This window comes from Mus caroli, chromosome 3 (assembly GCF_900094665.2).
Source record: "Mus caroli chromosome 3, CAROLI_EIJ_v1.1, whole genome shotgun sequence".
Taxonomy (NCBI): domain Eukaryota; kingdom Metazoa; phylum Chordata; class Mammalia; order Rodentia; family Muridae; genus Mus; species Mus caroli.
Genome location: NC_034572.1, coordinates 4,889,609 through 4,904,725, shown reverse-complemented (window position 1 = coordinate 4,904,725; position 15,117 = coordinate 4,889,609). Strand labels below are relative to the sequence as shown.

At 41.6% G+C, this 15,117-nt stretch overlaps 1 protein-coding gene across 1 annotated transcript in view; it reads left to right on the top strand.

Moving 5' to 3' along the window:
• Mrps28 (mitochondrial ribosomal protein S28) overlaps positions 1–14,636 on the top strand; it is a 101,218-nt gene extending 86,582 nt beyond the window's left edge. Inside the window, exon 3 of the mRNA XM_021158772.1 lies at positions 14,372–14,636. Within this exon, the coding sequence (XP_021014431.1) occupies positions 14,372–14,540 (169 nt within the window). The 3' untranslated portion in view covers positions 14,541–14,636. The remainder of the gene's footprint in view (positions 1–14,371) is intronic.
• Positions 14,637–15,117: the final 481 nt, after the last annotated feature.

Sequence of the window (15,117 nt, the reverse complement as noted above, 5' to 3'; positions counted from 1 at the left end):
TCCCTCCATGGCCTCTGGATCAGCTCCTGCTCCCTGACCTGTCTGAGTTCCAGTCCTGACTTCCTTTGGTGATGAACAGCAGCATGGAAGTGTAAGGCGAATAAACCCTTTCCTCCCCAACTTGCTTCTTGGTCATGATGTTTGTGCAGGAATAGAAACCCTGACTAAGACAGTGTTTTAACAATGTAATTCGTTGTTAATAGTTGAAAGTAAGCGAGTTTGCATTAGAGAACAGTGACATAGGTCAACAGCAGCAGGCTGAATTATGCTCTCTCTCTCCCTCCCTCCCACCCTCCCTCCCTCCCTCCAACAGTCTGATTTGCATTGTGGCTGTTGGAGATACAGCTACAGTCAGATGGCTAAGTCATGCTGTAAGGTGGAACCACTCACAAGTATGTTTGGGCCTTGTGTTTTTAGGGCTTGTTAGTTGTTTTTGAGACAAGTTCTTCCAGTAGCTAAGTCTGTCCTTCAAGGCCATCATCCAAGTACCCCCTGAGTCCTTAGATTATACCAGAGATGTTCAGCCTGAACCATGCTGGGACTCCTTAGTATAGCTCCTCATGCTGTGGTGACCCCAAACTGTGACATTATTTTTGTTGCGACTTCATATCTGTAATTTTAGTAGTGTTATGATTTGTGATGTAAATCTCTGTCTTTTCTGATGGTCTTGGGAACCCCTGTGGCACTTAGTGAATCAGGATCCACAGGTTACCACTTAAATTTAGTAAGACGATGAAAAAGAGGTTTGAGTCTATAAAGTTATAAGGAGGCTAGAAGATAGATCTACAGTTCTATAGCCAATTTGAAAGGATACTGAGTAAAAGACTCTTTGCGAAAACTAATAATGAACCTATGGGATAAATACCCCACTCTCACAAGAGTTTCTGTGTGCTAAATTCCAAGCAGATTCACAAAAGGCTCAGCTCGGTCTCTGTCAAGACTTAAGAAGCAAGGGAGGTGAGAGGCGAGGAAGAGTTCCCCAAGCCACTGTTGCAAAGCCTCAGAGCAGGTGGGCCCTCTGCCCCTTGCTTTACAGCGTGTGCTTGGCTCCACTCTTTTGTGACTGCTGCTGGGGTGTGAGCTGCTCAGTGCCTTCTCTGAGGCATTCTTGTGTTTGTTCAGGGCTAGCTTTATTCTCAAACTCCAGCATTCATAGTGAAAGAAATTTTTATTTTCATTTTATTTTATTTTTAAAGTTAAAAGTGGGTATTTATATTTTATTCAATTTTAGTAGAACAAAAAAAGTAAGGGGAAGAGCGATCAAGAGTTAAGTCTAAATATTATGAAGATGTTTGTAATATTTTAAATAGATATATTTTTATTAGATATTTTCTTTATTTATATTTCAAATGTTATCTCCTTTCCTAGTTTCCCCTCTGAAAATACCCTATCCCCTCTCCCCTCCCCCTGCTCTCCAACCCACCCACTCCCATTCCTGGTCCTGGCATTCCCCTATACAGCTTTCACAGGACCAAGGGCCTCTCCTCCCATTGATGACCGACTAGGTCATCCTCTGCTACAAATATAGCTAGAGCCACAAGTTCCACCACGTGTTTTCTTTGATTGGTGGTATAGTTCCAAGGAGCTCTGGGGGTACTGGTTAGTTCATAGTGATGTTTCTTCTATGGGACTTCAATCCCCTTCAGCTCCCTGGGTATTTCTCTGGCTCCTTCATTGGGACCTTGTGCTCCATCCAATGGATGACTGTGAGCATCCACTTCTGTATTTGCCAGATACTGGCAGAGACTCACAGGAGACAGTTGTATCAGGCCCCTGTCAGCAGGCTCTTGTTGTCATCTGCCTAGTGTCTGAGTTTAGTGGTTGTTTATGGGGTGAATTCCCAAGTGGGGCAGTCTCTGGATGGTCATTCATTCAGGCTTTGCTCCAAACTTTGTCTCTGTAACTCCATGGGTATTTTGTTCCCCATTCTAAGAAGGAACAAAGTATCCACACTTTGGTCTTCCTTCTTCTTGAATTTTGTGTGTTTTGCAAATTGTATCTTGGGTATTCTAAGTTTCTGGGCTAATATCCACTTATCAGTGAGTGCATATCATGTATGTTCTTTTGTGATTGGGTTACCTCACTAAGGATGATATCCTCTAGATCCATCCATTTGCCTAAGAATTTCATAAATTCATTTTTTAATAGCTGAGTAGTACTCCATTGTGTAAATGTACCACATTTTCTGTATCCATTCTTCTGTTGAGGGACATCTGGGTTCTTTCCAGCTTCAGGCTATTATAAATAAGGCTGCTATGAACATAGTGGAGCATGTGTCCTTATTACAAATGGGAACATCTTCTGGGGTACATTCCCAGGAGAGGTATTGCAGGATCTTCCGGTAGTACTATGTCCAATTTTCTGAGGAACAGCCAGACTGATTTCCAGAGTGGTTGTACCAGCTTGCAATCCCACTAGCAGTGGAGGAGTGTTCCTCTTTCTCTACATCCTCACCAGCATCTGCTGTCACCTGAATTTTTGATCTTAGCCATTCTGACTGGTGTGAGGTGGAATCTCAGAGTTGTTTTGATTTGCATTTCCCTGATGATTAAGGATGTTGAACATTTTTTCAGGTGCTTCTCAGCCCTTCGGTATTCCTCAGTTGAGAATTCTTTGTTTAGCTCTGTACCCCATTTTTAAATAGGGTTATTTGATTTTCTGGAGTCCACCTTCTTGAGTTCTTTGTATATATTATTAGATATTAGTCCCCTATCAGATTTATGATTGGTAAAAATCCTTTCCCAATCTGCTGGTGGCCTTTTTGTCTTATTGACAGTGTCTTTTGCCTTACAGAAGCTTTGCAATTTTATGAGGTCCCATTTGTCNATTCTCGATCTTACAGCACAAGCCATTGCTGTTCTGTTCAGGAATTTTTCCCCTGTGCCCATATTTTTGAGGCTTTTCCCCACTTTCTCCTCTGTAAGTTTCAGAGTCTCTGGATTTAAGTGGAGTTCCTTGATCCACTTAGACTTGAGCTTTGTACAAGGAGATAAGAATGGATCAATTCGCATTCTTTTACATGATAACCACCCATTGTGCCAGCACCATTTGTTGAAAATGCTGTCTTTTTTCCACTGGATGGTGTTAGCTCCCTTGTCAAAGATCAAGTGACCATAGGTGTGTTGATTCATTCCTGGGTCTTCAATTCTATTCCATTGATCTACCTGTCTGTCACTGGACCAGTACCATGCAGTTTTTATAACAATTGCTCTGTAGTACAGCTTAAGGTCAGGCATGATGATTCCAACAGAGGTTCTTTTATTGTTGAGAATAGTTTTTGAGAAGAAGGTATATCCTTTTGTTTTAGGATAAAATGTTCTGTAGATATGTTAAATCCGTTTGTTTCATAATTTCTGTTAGTTTCAATGTGTCTCTGCTTAGTTTCTGTTTCCAGGATCTGTCCATTGATGAGAGTGGGGTGTTAAAGTATCCCACTATTTCTGTGTGCAGTGCAGTGTGTGCTTTGAGCTTTACTAAAGTTTCATTAATGAATGTGGATGCCCTTGCATTTGGAGCATAGATATTCAGAATTGAGGGTTCATCTTGAAGATTTTACCTTTGATGAGTATGAAGTGCTCCTCCTTGTCTTTTTTGATAACATTTGGTTGAAAATTGATTTTATTCGATATTAGAATGGTGACTCTAGCTTGATTCTTCGGACCATTTGCTTGGAAAATTGTTTTTCCAGCCTTTTACTCTGTGTTAGTGTCTTTGTCCCTGAGCTGGGTTTCCTGTATGCAGCAAAATGTTGCGTCCTGTTTATGTAGTCTATGTCTTTTTATTGGGAACTTGAGTCCATTGATATTAAGTGATATTAAGGAAAAGTAATTGTTACTTCCTGTTATTTTTCTTGTTAGAGTTGGGATTCTGTTCTTGCTGCTATCCTCTTTTAGGTTTGTTGAAGGATTACTTTGCTTTTTCTAGGGTGTAGTTTCCCTTCTTGTGTTGGAATTTTCCCTTTATTATCCTTTGAAGGGCTGGATTCGTGGAAAGATATTTGTGAATTTGGTTTTGTCATGGAATTCTTTGGTTTCTCCATCTATGGTAATTGAGAGTTTTGCTGGGTATATTAGCCTGGGCTGGCATTTGTGTTCTCTTAGTGTCTGTTTAACGTCTATCCAGGATCTTCTGGCTTTCATAGTCTCTGGTGAGAAGTCTCGTGAAATTCTGATAGGTCTGCCTTTATATGTTACTTGACCTTTTGCCCTTACTGCTTGCTTTTAAGATTCTATCCCTATTTAGTGTATTTTTTGTTCTGATTATTATGTGTTGGGAGGAATTTCTTTTCTGGTCCAGTGTATTTGGAGTTCTGTAGGCTTCTCATATTTTCATGGGCATCTCTTTCTTTAGGTTAGGGAAGTTTTCTTCTATAATTTTGTTGAAGATATTTACTGGCCCTTTAGGTTGAAAATCTTCATTCTCATCTACTCCTGTTATCCTTAGGTTTGGTTTTCTCGTTGTGTCCTGGATTTCCTGGATGTTTTGAGTTAGGATCTTTTTGGATTTTGCATTTTCTTTGATTGTTGTGTCCATGTTTTCTATGGATTCTTCTGCACCTGAGATTTTCTCTTTCATCTCTTGTATTCTGTTGCTGATGCTCGCATCTATGGTTCCTGATTTCTTTCCAAGGGTTTCTATCTCCAGAGTTGTCTCCCTTGTGATTTCTTTATTGTTTCTACTTCCATTTTTAAATCTTGGATGGTTTTGTTCAATTCTTTCACCTGTTTGGTAGTGTTTTCCTGTAACTCTTTAAGGGATTTTTGTGTTTCCTTTTTAAGGGCTTCTAGCTGTTTACCTGTGTTTTCTTGTATTTCTTAAATGGGTTATTTATTTCCTTCTTAAAGTCCTCCATCATCATCATGAGAAGTGACTTTAGATCCATGTCTTGCTTTTCTGGTGTGATGGTGGATCCAGGACTTGCTATGGTGGGGGAGAGTTTGGTTCTGATGATGCCAAGTAACCTTAGTTTCTGTTGCTTCTGTTCTTACACTTGCCTCTTGCCACCTGATTATCTCAAATGCTTGCTGCCTTCATTATATCTGATTGGAGCCTGTCTTTCCTGTAATCCCAGTTGATTCAGGACTCCTCAGAGTCCAGCTTTCTCTGTGATCCTGTGATTGCGGGCTCCTGTGAACCTGAGATTCTGGGTGTGTCAGAGTTCTTGGCAGTCAAGCTTCTTCTGAGACCCTGAGATCTTGGTTTGACCAAGCTCCTGTTATCCTGGGATCCTGGAATCCTAAGATCCTGGGTGTGTTACAGCACCTGGAAGTGGTGTCTCCTCTGGGAGTGTGGGGCTGTCTGGTGTGTTCGTAACCAAGGTATACCAGCACCAGTCAGAAGGAACCTGAGCTGCTGGTCAGGCAGGACTCCCATGTCCTTGCTCCTGCTGTCACAGGCCTGTCACAATTGGATTGGAACCGATGTTGTGTTCCACTCACCAGTTATCCTAATTTTTGTGGAGAGTCCTATGAGGACCATGGGAGCTGGCGTGGACCAGAAGACAATTTTTATTTTATATCTTTATATTCTTTTCCTTTTAAAGAAATCCTTTGTATTCCTTTTTTAGTGTAACACACACATACAAAGTATACCCAAATACTTCTTCCCCTTTTCTCCCAGGTCTATGTTCTAGTCCCCTTTCCCTCCACAACTGCATGTCCTTTTTTCCTGTGTTTAATATTTTGTTGGTTGGTTAGTTGGTTGGTTTTCTATCCCACCAAATCTAATTTATGCTGTCCATATACTCATGAATATGGGGCCATCACTGGAGTGTGGTTGACCTATCACATCCCCCATACTAGAAACAACAGAGTAATTACAGGGTCACAAAAAGGAACACACACAAAGCAAAGGGAACTCTGCAAGGCAATTCTTTCTGCAGAAAAGGTACCTCAGAACCCAAGGGATAGCAGCACAACTACCCAGGATGGCTCCCTCTTACACACCTCTGACATAGGCCGAGCCTGCACCTCACCCCATCAGTGAGAGTTTGAACCAATCTGATGCAAAGGGAAAAAAAAGGTGCTGAAAATAAGAGTCCTTGTCACACTAACTACCTTTAATGTTAAACAAACAAGCATAACCCCTATTTCTTACAATTCCCCTCTCTTTATTCTGCCACACACACCCTTAATTCTCCCCCCCCCATGCTGGAGTGTTGACTGATGTGATCTTGTCCAGGTAGCTCCAGCTGCTTAGTTCATGAGTACAGTGGGACTGTCTTGTCCAAAGGACACTGTCTCACTCCACCCCCCACCCCACCCCACCCCGGCTTGCTGACTCCTACAGTCACTCTGTTCCAATTCCACAATGGTCCTTGAGCTTTGGGGAGAGACGTGTAATATTGACATCCCACTTGTGGCTGCACATTTCAAATTCAGTTATTACCTGCCCAAAGGAATTATCTCATGAGTCCTAGAAGCTATGGGTGTAGATATACAAGTTTAGATGGCAGTGTGATCTATGTCTATTTAGTAAAATCATTGTCGTAGTTTCCCCTGGGGGCTGACGAGCTCCCCAACCATGGTTTCTTGGTCAGATTTACAGTACTAGATGTATGTCTCCCCTCTGGAATAGGTCTCAAATCCAACCAGAAATTGGTTGACAAATCCCAAACATTGTTATATTTTAAGAAGGGTGTATTTATATGATTACAGTGAATAAGATGTAAATCTAAGCAAATTATTGAATCTCTAAATTTCTTTCTTTACAAATTCTTTACTGATTTAATTGTAAACTAGATTATTATGACTGGGCTCTTGTAGCCTTTGATTCTTTCGGTAGAGAATCTGGTCTTTGATGGTGGTGGTGGTGATGATGATGGGCATTAATAAAGACAGAGTAAGTGGTTGTACAGTTTATGTTCACGGGAACTCTAGGAGACAGGTATAACTATTATTCTCATGTTGCAGTGAGGAAATTGGAACAGAGCTAAAGCACGGACTCAGAGTTGCACAGGGCACTAGAGTTGGGCACCAGCTCTAGTCATCTGGTTCTGGAGGTCATATTAACTGGTGCTTTACATACTGGATCCATATGCTTAGGTCAAAGTCATTGGGTAAAGCAGTCATGTAGAGCTACATGTACAGTCTGGAAAGCGTTTACTGGCATATTCCTTTTAAATCTCATTATCTGGAACAATGGAAAGCTTAAGACAACTAAGTAGTATAAGTAATTATCTTAAACCACAATATTAAAGGCTTGCCTCACATTACATCGGAGTTCTCAGAAATGCATTACAGTTAACTTCTTTCTCTTTAATAAAGGATTGTAAAGTTTAGAGCTCCCCATTGTTTCTATGGCTTTGTACCCTGTTGACGGTGCTGATCTCTTCTTGTCCTGGGATTCCCATGAGAGGGCAGCCCCACCACCTCTGCCTGAGGGCTTTACTGGAAGGACTCTGTTTACATTCACTTCCCTATACATAGGTGCTGTTAGAATTTACAGTAGATCCCTGACATACTTGGCTCTTACTCGTCACAGTAAAGTTTTATCAGCCCTGTGGGTTTGTGTAGGATGTATTGTCCCAAGCTTGTTTGTATATAAAAGAAAGGTAATTCTAGACTAGCTGTTCTCAGGAGATTGTCAAAAATCACCTTGGAATCTTTTGAAAAGCAGATTGCAGAGTTCCACCTCAAATTTGCCAGATCTCTCTGAGATTTCATCTATGATTCTGCATGTTCAGCAAACCCCAGTGCTTCCAGTATTGGGGGTGGGGTCTGTGGAAAGCACCAGTCAAAAGACTGCAAGAAGTGGAAGTAGTCCTCAGGCACTGGGCGGGTCACTGGCTCTTTAAGGAAACTATAGCTAATAGGAAAGGTAATGTTATACAGAAATACCTGTAAATACAAAGTGGAAGTAAAGCATTCAGAGAGTGGAAGTCAGAGTGTTTTAGAGGGTTTTGTACTTTGTTTAATGCACAGAATATATGATTATATAATTTTCTTTTAATGTTTGTGTCATTAGAACTCTCAGACTTTATTTTCTGAGACATGGTCTCATGTAGTCCAGACTGGTCTTAGCTCTACCTCCCTAGTCCTGGAATTACAGGTGTGCGCTCATCATCATTCAATTACACATGGCTCATCATCAGATGACTGTCATTCAGCATACACAAAGGTCTCAACTTTGTTTCTCTTTCCTTCACTGGGTCAGCGGGACAACTTATAGAGTTGACATAATTTATAAAAACAAAAGCAAAATTGTTCTTATTTTTAAACTTTACTGCATCTAAAATGGAGTAAACTTGCTCTCCATAGATTTCCAGCCCATTGAAGTTTCTGTGTAACTTTTCTGCGAGGAATTGTTAACATATGTGACATAGAGCCACGTACATGGAGAGCTGGATATAGACAGGCCCTGGTTCAGTGGCAGCCTCAGTGTTGGCAAGCAAAAAGCTTTCTTCTCAGATATATCTGACACACTGAAATGTTTCTGCTAAAAACAGAAGTCATTGTCGCTACTACCATGATGCACAGTTTATGGCTCACCAGAGAGTAGTGTTCTTAAAAATAAGTAAAAATTGAAAGTGAGTGGGGAAGGTAAGAAAATAACATCCGTTAGCTACTGCATGCAAGGCTGTATGGCAAGCAGTATCCGGGAAGATCAAGTAAGTATACCAGTCCTCAGTCGAGGTCATCTGTGGCCTTGTAGCTGTGTACCTTGTAGTGACCACTGTTAAGTACCTTTTTTGAGATAGACATTGACCTTGCTATTCCATTAGCTAACTATTACATTGAACCACTGATCCTCCTGCCTCCATCTCCCACGTGCTGGGATTACAGGCATGCACCACCATAATAAACTCAGTTTATCAGTATTGAAAATCAAAGCTTTAGGCATGCTAGGCGAGCTCTATACCAACTGAACTGCATTTTCAGAGATTCTGGAAAAATACACAGAGATAAATACAATATGGTATCAGACCCTGTGTAGCTAGCATGTGTCTCTTGATGAATCAGACATTTCTATAGGAGCCATTCATAACTTGTACATGGAAAGAAAGGGTACAGACACATTTTCTGTAATGTGTTTTTGGTTTTTGTTTGGTTAGTCTTCCTGTCCTTTCCTTTCCTTCCTTCTTTCTTTGTAATGACAATTTTGGTACCTTTGTTTGAAAAGCATAGAAATTTTATGGAAATGTGGTTTTGTTTTAATCCCAGTGTGTGATATGGGGCTGCTTCAGACTGTCCACAGCAGCTGACTATGATTTGTCTTGTGCTCTAGCAGGGATATGATTTTGCCAGCTACAGATAGTTTCTGCAATTGTGTGACATCTGGGATTCTGGGGACTCTTCAGAGGGTATATAAATGATAGAGTCCCATTGGTAGGTTGGTTATTTATTAGTTGGTTATAGTTTGTTTCGTAGTTGTCCAAAAAAGAAACTAGAAGAAGAAATTAAATATCATTACAAGGAAGATCAGCAGGAATTAATCTAACAATAATATCACCCCCTTACCCCTCTCTCCTTTTTCTTCTCCTATCTTGTGTTAGAGGGTTGTAAGGGTGAAAGAAAAGGGGTGGAGAAGGGTTGAAGAAAAAAGAACCCACAAAGTAGCCAAAGTCTGGCTACACTTTTGTTTGTTTTGAGACAGGGTCTTACTTTGTAGGTTTGGCTGGCCTGGAATAAACAGAGATCCACCTGTCTATGTCTTCTAAGTGCCAGCATTAAAAGTGTGTGCCACTATAAGTGGCATGGCTTGGTTTCTTGAGGCAAACTTTCACTATGTAGGCTTGGCTGGTCTCAAACTCAGAGATCTACCTCTCTCTGCCTCCAAAATGCTGAGATTAAAACCATGTACCACCTTACCCAGCCCCTGTACTAATATATATTGTATTATGTCATATTATCCAGTTTAATATTCAGCACATGTTCAAAGTCATTGCGCCTTCTGTGACATAGGACAGAAACTGTGGGTCAGAGGAAGCAGCTTACCCAAGATTAGTGTCAGAGCTTAAATCTGCACCCAAGTCTTTGGCTGCAAAGCCCTTTTTTCCTTGAGAATTCAAACACTACACTGTGTTCTGGGGAGGGAAACGAGAAGGAGTCTCAGTTGGTATGTTCCACCTGGATACAAAAGACCAAATACTGGCTGGAAGAAAGGGCCAAGCAGAGCTGACAGGAGGTGTACAAGGAGTGGTGCACACCCTGAGACAAGCTCCAAGATAATGTCTAGAGACGATGAGACCTGAAGGGCTAAGTCAAAGAATAGTTGTTTAATAATGAGCAAAATCAAGTAACGAGTTGGATGTTCTAGAGAAGACGGTCCCTATGAACAGAAGCTGACTGAACAATCACTGTTAGTGTGCTGAGACACTGTCCAAGAATAGAGTCATTCAGGGAACTCAGTGCTTTGGAGAGAACTCCAGGTGAGCAAGAGTCTTCACAAACATGGAACTGATCTTGGAATAGGTTTTGTACTCCTCCCAGGTGTAGGGGAGAGGAGTGAGTTGACTTCAGCTGATGTTACTCTTATGCCTCTGTGAAAATACCTGGTTTAGCCCATGTGGTTTGCCCTTGTGATTGAACACCTTGCTCATGTGATTCCTCTTAACCCTCAGAGTATAAATTGTCTGATGGTTGCATGGGACTTTAGTCGGCCTCATTTTCAGGCCCTGCTTTCCCAGGTTCACAGCGGTAAGCGGCAAGCGGCAGCAGCGGCAGCACAGTGAGGACAAGTGGATCTGGGAACGCATGCGCAGCTGCAGCTCCCACTAAAGGAGACGAGAGTTGGTGTTGGCGCTATGGCCCTCTTGAGCCTGCCCTCGCCCCTGGGATTGACTGCTGCACTGGACACTCCATGTGCTACGGATTTAAAGTTTGTGCCTCGAGCCTCGGTGCCTCCATAATGAGTTTCAGTACAGACAGACCGTGTGATTTTCTGCCTCACCCAGGAGAGGGGCTAGAAAGTGGGACTGCGCCTGAGTTCTAATCAAAACCATTCACTTCCACTCTCAGAAAACAATTAACTTCAAAACCAGTTCAACTGTTTACTTGGCGGCTGTGCACAAACGTCAGAGTGTGTGCAGAGACGGAGTAGTCATGCAGTTCACCAACACTGCTGCCCAGTGAACTTCCTGAAAATACTGTTTTTACAGTTTCTGTTTCTGTAAGATCGTTTTAATATTAAGGTTACTGAATTTGGTATAGTCAGAGGTTAGTAATAAGCACTTGCCTAGAACGCATGAGGCCCTGTGTTTGATTCTCAGCACTCCATAAATAAGGAAATAAATAAACGATCCTCTGGAATTGAAGTATTTCATTCATTGGAGATTTATAGTTTGGAGCGCTGGCTCAGCTCTTTTTTTTTATTTTATTTTATTTTTTCCTTCCATGGATATTTTATTGTCGAAGCTGATTCAAGACAATAAAACCATAAAGGAATCAATGAACTAATCATGATATTTTCTACCAGAAAGAGTTGCAGCATAAAGGGATCTACCATTGCTTTGCACAGAACATAGGAATTACATTTTGTTATTATGATGTTCCCTGAAAGTCTCAACCACAGAGTAACATTCTTCACCGCTGGCTCAGCTCTTAAGCGTATGCTGCACCTGCAGATGGCCTCAGTGTGACTCCCAGCACCCACAGTGAGGGCTTTCCTGTCTCTTGCCTCTGAGACACCTGCACACACGTGTACTTCACACACACAGACATACGTACACATGGACTCAAATTAAAAATAGTACAAGGGAATCTTTTGTAAAAGTTTCCTGGAACGTAGCGCGCCACCAGGGAAAGAATAAGAACTGGGCAGGTGACTATCGGTTTTCATCTGGTGATGCTGTGTGCTGACTGGTGTGAGCTCATCTGACCCTGGCTTTACTTCCCCTTAATTTACTAATGCAGTTGTGGTGCTGCTGCTGGTGGGTTTTACTTTTTATTGATTGTGAACGTCATGTTTTGCACCCCAATCCCACTCATTTCCCAACCCCCTTTGTATCTGCCCTCCCCCTTGCAACCTCCCCTCAAAAGAAAGTAAAAATAAAAATAGAAATTAAAAACAACAAGAACCTCCCCCCAAAACAAACCAAAGCACTAGTTGTGGTGGACTCTGCAGTATATCACAGTCTGGCACACTGTTCTCGTGGTGAGAAGCGGCAGGGAAGAGCATGTCCTCCCGCTGTGGTTTCCACACTGCTCTTCTTCCTGGGCTACACTCACAGCCACTCCGAGTGAGTGGTCGCTTTTCTCAAAGGAAGAGGCATAGGCCCTCCGGCGCTTCCTTGTGACTGGCCCTATTGCTGGACGTATAAGTCATCATTTTCCAAGGAGCAAGAACAGCAGCCTCCTTTCTTCCCAGTTCATAACTGCTCAGCTGCTCTGTCCCCATCTCTCCCCACCTGTCCACCACCACAAACTCGGTACAAAGGCAAGTGGGGAGGGGGCACTACCAGGCTGGGTGAAAGCAGACAGCAGGTATTTTTTTCAGGAGTAGATTTTTAAGGAGAGAATGGGAAGTCTGTGCCAGGGTGAGTTAGTAACTCCTGACTGGACAGCAGGTTAGCCAGTAATGAATTTTGTTTGCTGGACCTTGATGTTTAGTCGCAGGAATAGATCATGGAGGCTAGCTTTAAGGATGTTAAGCTAAGGGTTTAGCAAGGCAGAGGGGAGAGAAAAGGGAAAACCTGCTGGTGCCATGCATGCAGTGTTTGGTCCTATTAGATAGTCCTTCACTTATAGATGTATGCATCCTGTGGTGTTAACGTTCAGCTATTTTTATGCACATAAAACACTGCTGTGGTCACTGTGCTGTTTTGAACTTATTCCTGCTGCGCAACTGCACCTGTTGTGTTCTTCAGTGAACACCTTTCCCACCCCACAGGCACCCCGTCTCTGGCAGCCACTATCCTCCTTGTCATTTCTATGAGTTCAACCCTTTCTAGCTCCCATGGAAATGAGATTATTCAATGTTTTCTATGTCTGGCTTATTCCATGTCACATAGTGTCTTTCAGTTTTATCCAACTGTTTTTATGTTTAGTACCAGTTGGTATAGTCTGTCCCAGATGTCAAGTACTTTGCACTTTGAATTTTATCCATGCTGTGTTTGTAACAGTTTTTCTCATTTGAAACAATTTTAGGAGGAAAAATATCTGAATTTTTCCTTCTTGATACTGTCTTTAACAATAAGTGACATTAAAATAAACAATAGTTCTAAGAACTGACTGGTTTGACTTTCAGAATTGAGTACATTGTTTTATTATAGTATAACATATTTAAATAGCTGAATTTGGTGGTACACAGCTGTACTCTTAGCACTTCAAGTAATGGCAAGAGGATCAGGACCAGCCTGGGCTACATGGTATCCTAGCTCAGAAAAGTAGAGAGCTGGGAAGACAAGCTGACTAGTACAGTGCCAGGTGTACATATATAAGGGCTTGCATTTGGCTCCCCAGAGCATCCTAAAAACTGAGTATGGTAGCACTGACTGGAACAGAGCTAGAGACAAATGGAGCCCTGAGACTCACTGGCCAGCCAGCCTAGCCTATTGAATAGCCTCTGGTTCAATGACTCTGTCTCAAAAATTAGGTGGAGAATAACCTAGGAAAGATGCCTGACGTTGACCTCTGACCTCAATAGGGATGCACACACATACATGTGCATATGTACCTGCATACATATATACATTCTATTAATCCCACAGGGATCCATATCATGGCCAAATCAATTTAAGTGAGCTTTTTCACTTGTGCACGTAGGTTGTCTCCCCCTAAAGGCAGGGTTCAAGAGATCAGCATTAGACATGGGTGGGACATGTGTTCTTTATAGTTCAGTAGTAGGGGTTTCCAAGTTGGGGATTTGGCATGCAAGAAAGCAGAGTTACATAAGCACAACAAGTTGGTCATAATAACCTTCTGAAACAAAGACACGGTTGCAAGGAGGTCAAAACAAGGTGGCCATGACAACAGGTGATTGCAACAAGGTGGTCTTGATAACCTTTTGAAACGGGAACAGGCCTATAGAAAGAGCCATTTGTGGCTAAGGTAGCAGATCTGCCATAGCCCAGTTCTAGAGAAACAGAGTGAATCACAAACAGGGATGAATCTAGGCTGTCCTTCCTATAAGACAGCTGTCAAGTCTAAGATGGAAGCAGGCTAGTTTATCAATCTACCCACATAAACACGCTTATACACCATACATTCATACAATCAACCAATAAAAGTCAAATCTTTAAAGGCAACTTCAAATTGAAAATTCTGATACACTTGAAAATCAAATACAACTTTTTCTCACATACCAGTGTGAACTTATAAGACTTAGTCAGTAAAAATGAAAATTAGAATTTGAATCTCATTTTCAGATCTGTTTATGTGTGACCTGCAGAATTAATGGAGCTTTTTTCTTTCTTTCTTTTTTTTTTTTTAAGGAAGTACCAGAGGGGCACCAGGGTCCGGCTGCGTCTCCTGGATCTTGAGCTGACATCTAGGTTCCTGGGTGGGACCACAGATACAACTATACTGGAGGCTGATGCAGTTCTCTTAGGACTCCAGGAGATCAGGGACTCAAAATCAAGAGAGGAGCAACCCAACAAGTAATAGACTGTGCTTGCTGTATTTGAACCCATTTTGAGCCCAGAAAACTGTAAATAAATAATTGAATAAAGTTGTAATAAATGAAGAGTAATCCTGTTCTTCCCTGCCGAGGTTATGTTGGGCTGCCCCTACCCCTTTTTTTACACCCCCCCCCCTTTTATTTTAAAAGTTGTATCGGGAAGTTAACATTTCTTTTTCTTTTTGGAAGATCAAAGAGCATGACCTTGTGATTTGAGATATTTCCTTTGGATAAGAAAGTTGAAATATTGCAGTAATTATTTTAGGTATGTATTAATAAGGACAGACACGATTATACCTTCTATATAGTTAGGGATAATAAGGCATGAAGTGCCTTGATGTAGATGGTGTAGGGAGAGTCTTCTGCTTCAGCTTGTCTTTTGTCCCTTTTTTTTCTAGGACTGTTGCATTAGGTAACATCGAGCTCCCACTGACTTAGGCAAGTATAGATGCATCCAGTCATCCACTTAGAAGCAAACATCAAGCTTGTATATGTATATTGGATATTCTTTTTTTAAAAAAAGATTTATTTATTATTATATCTAAGTACACTGTAGCTGTC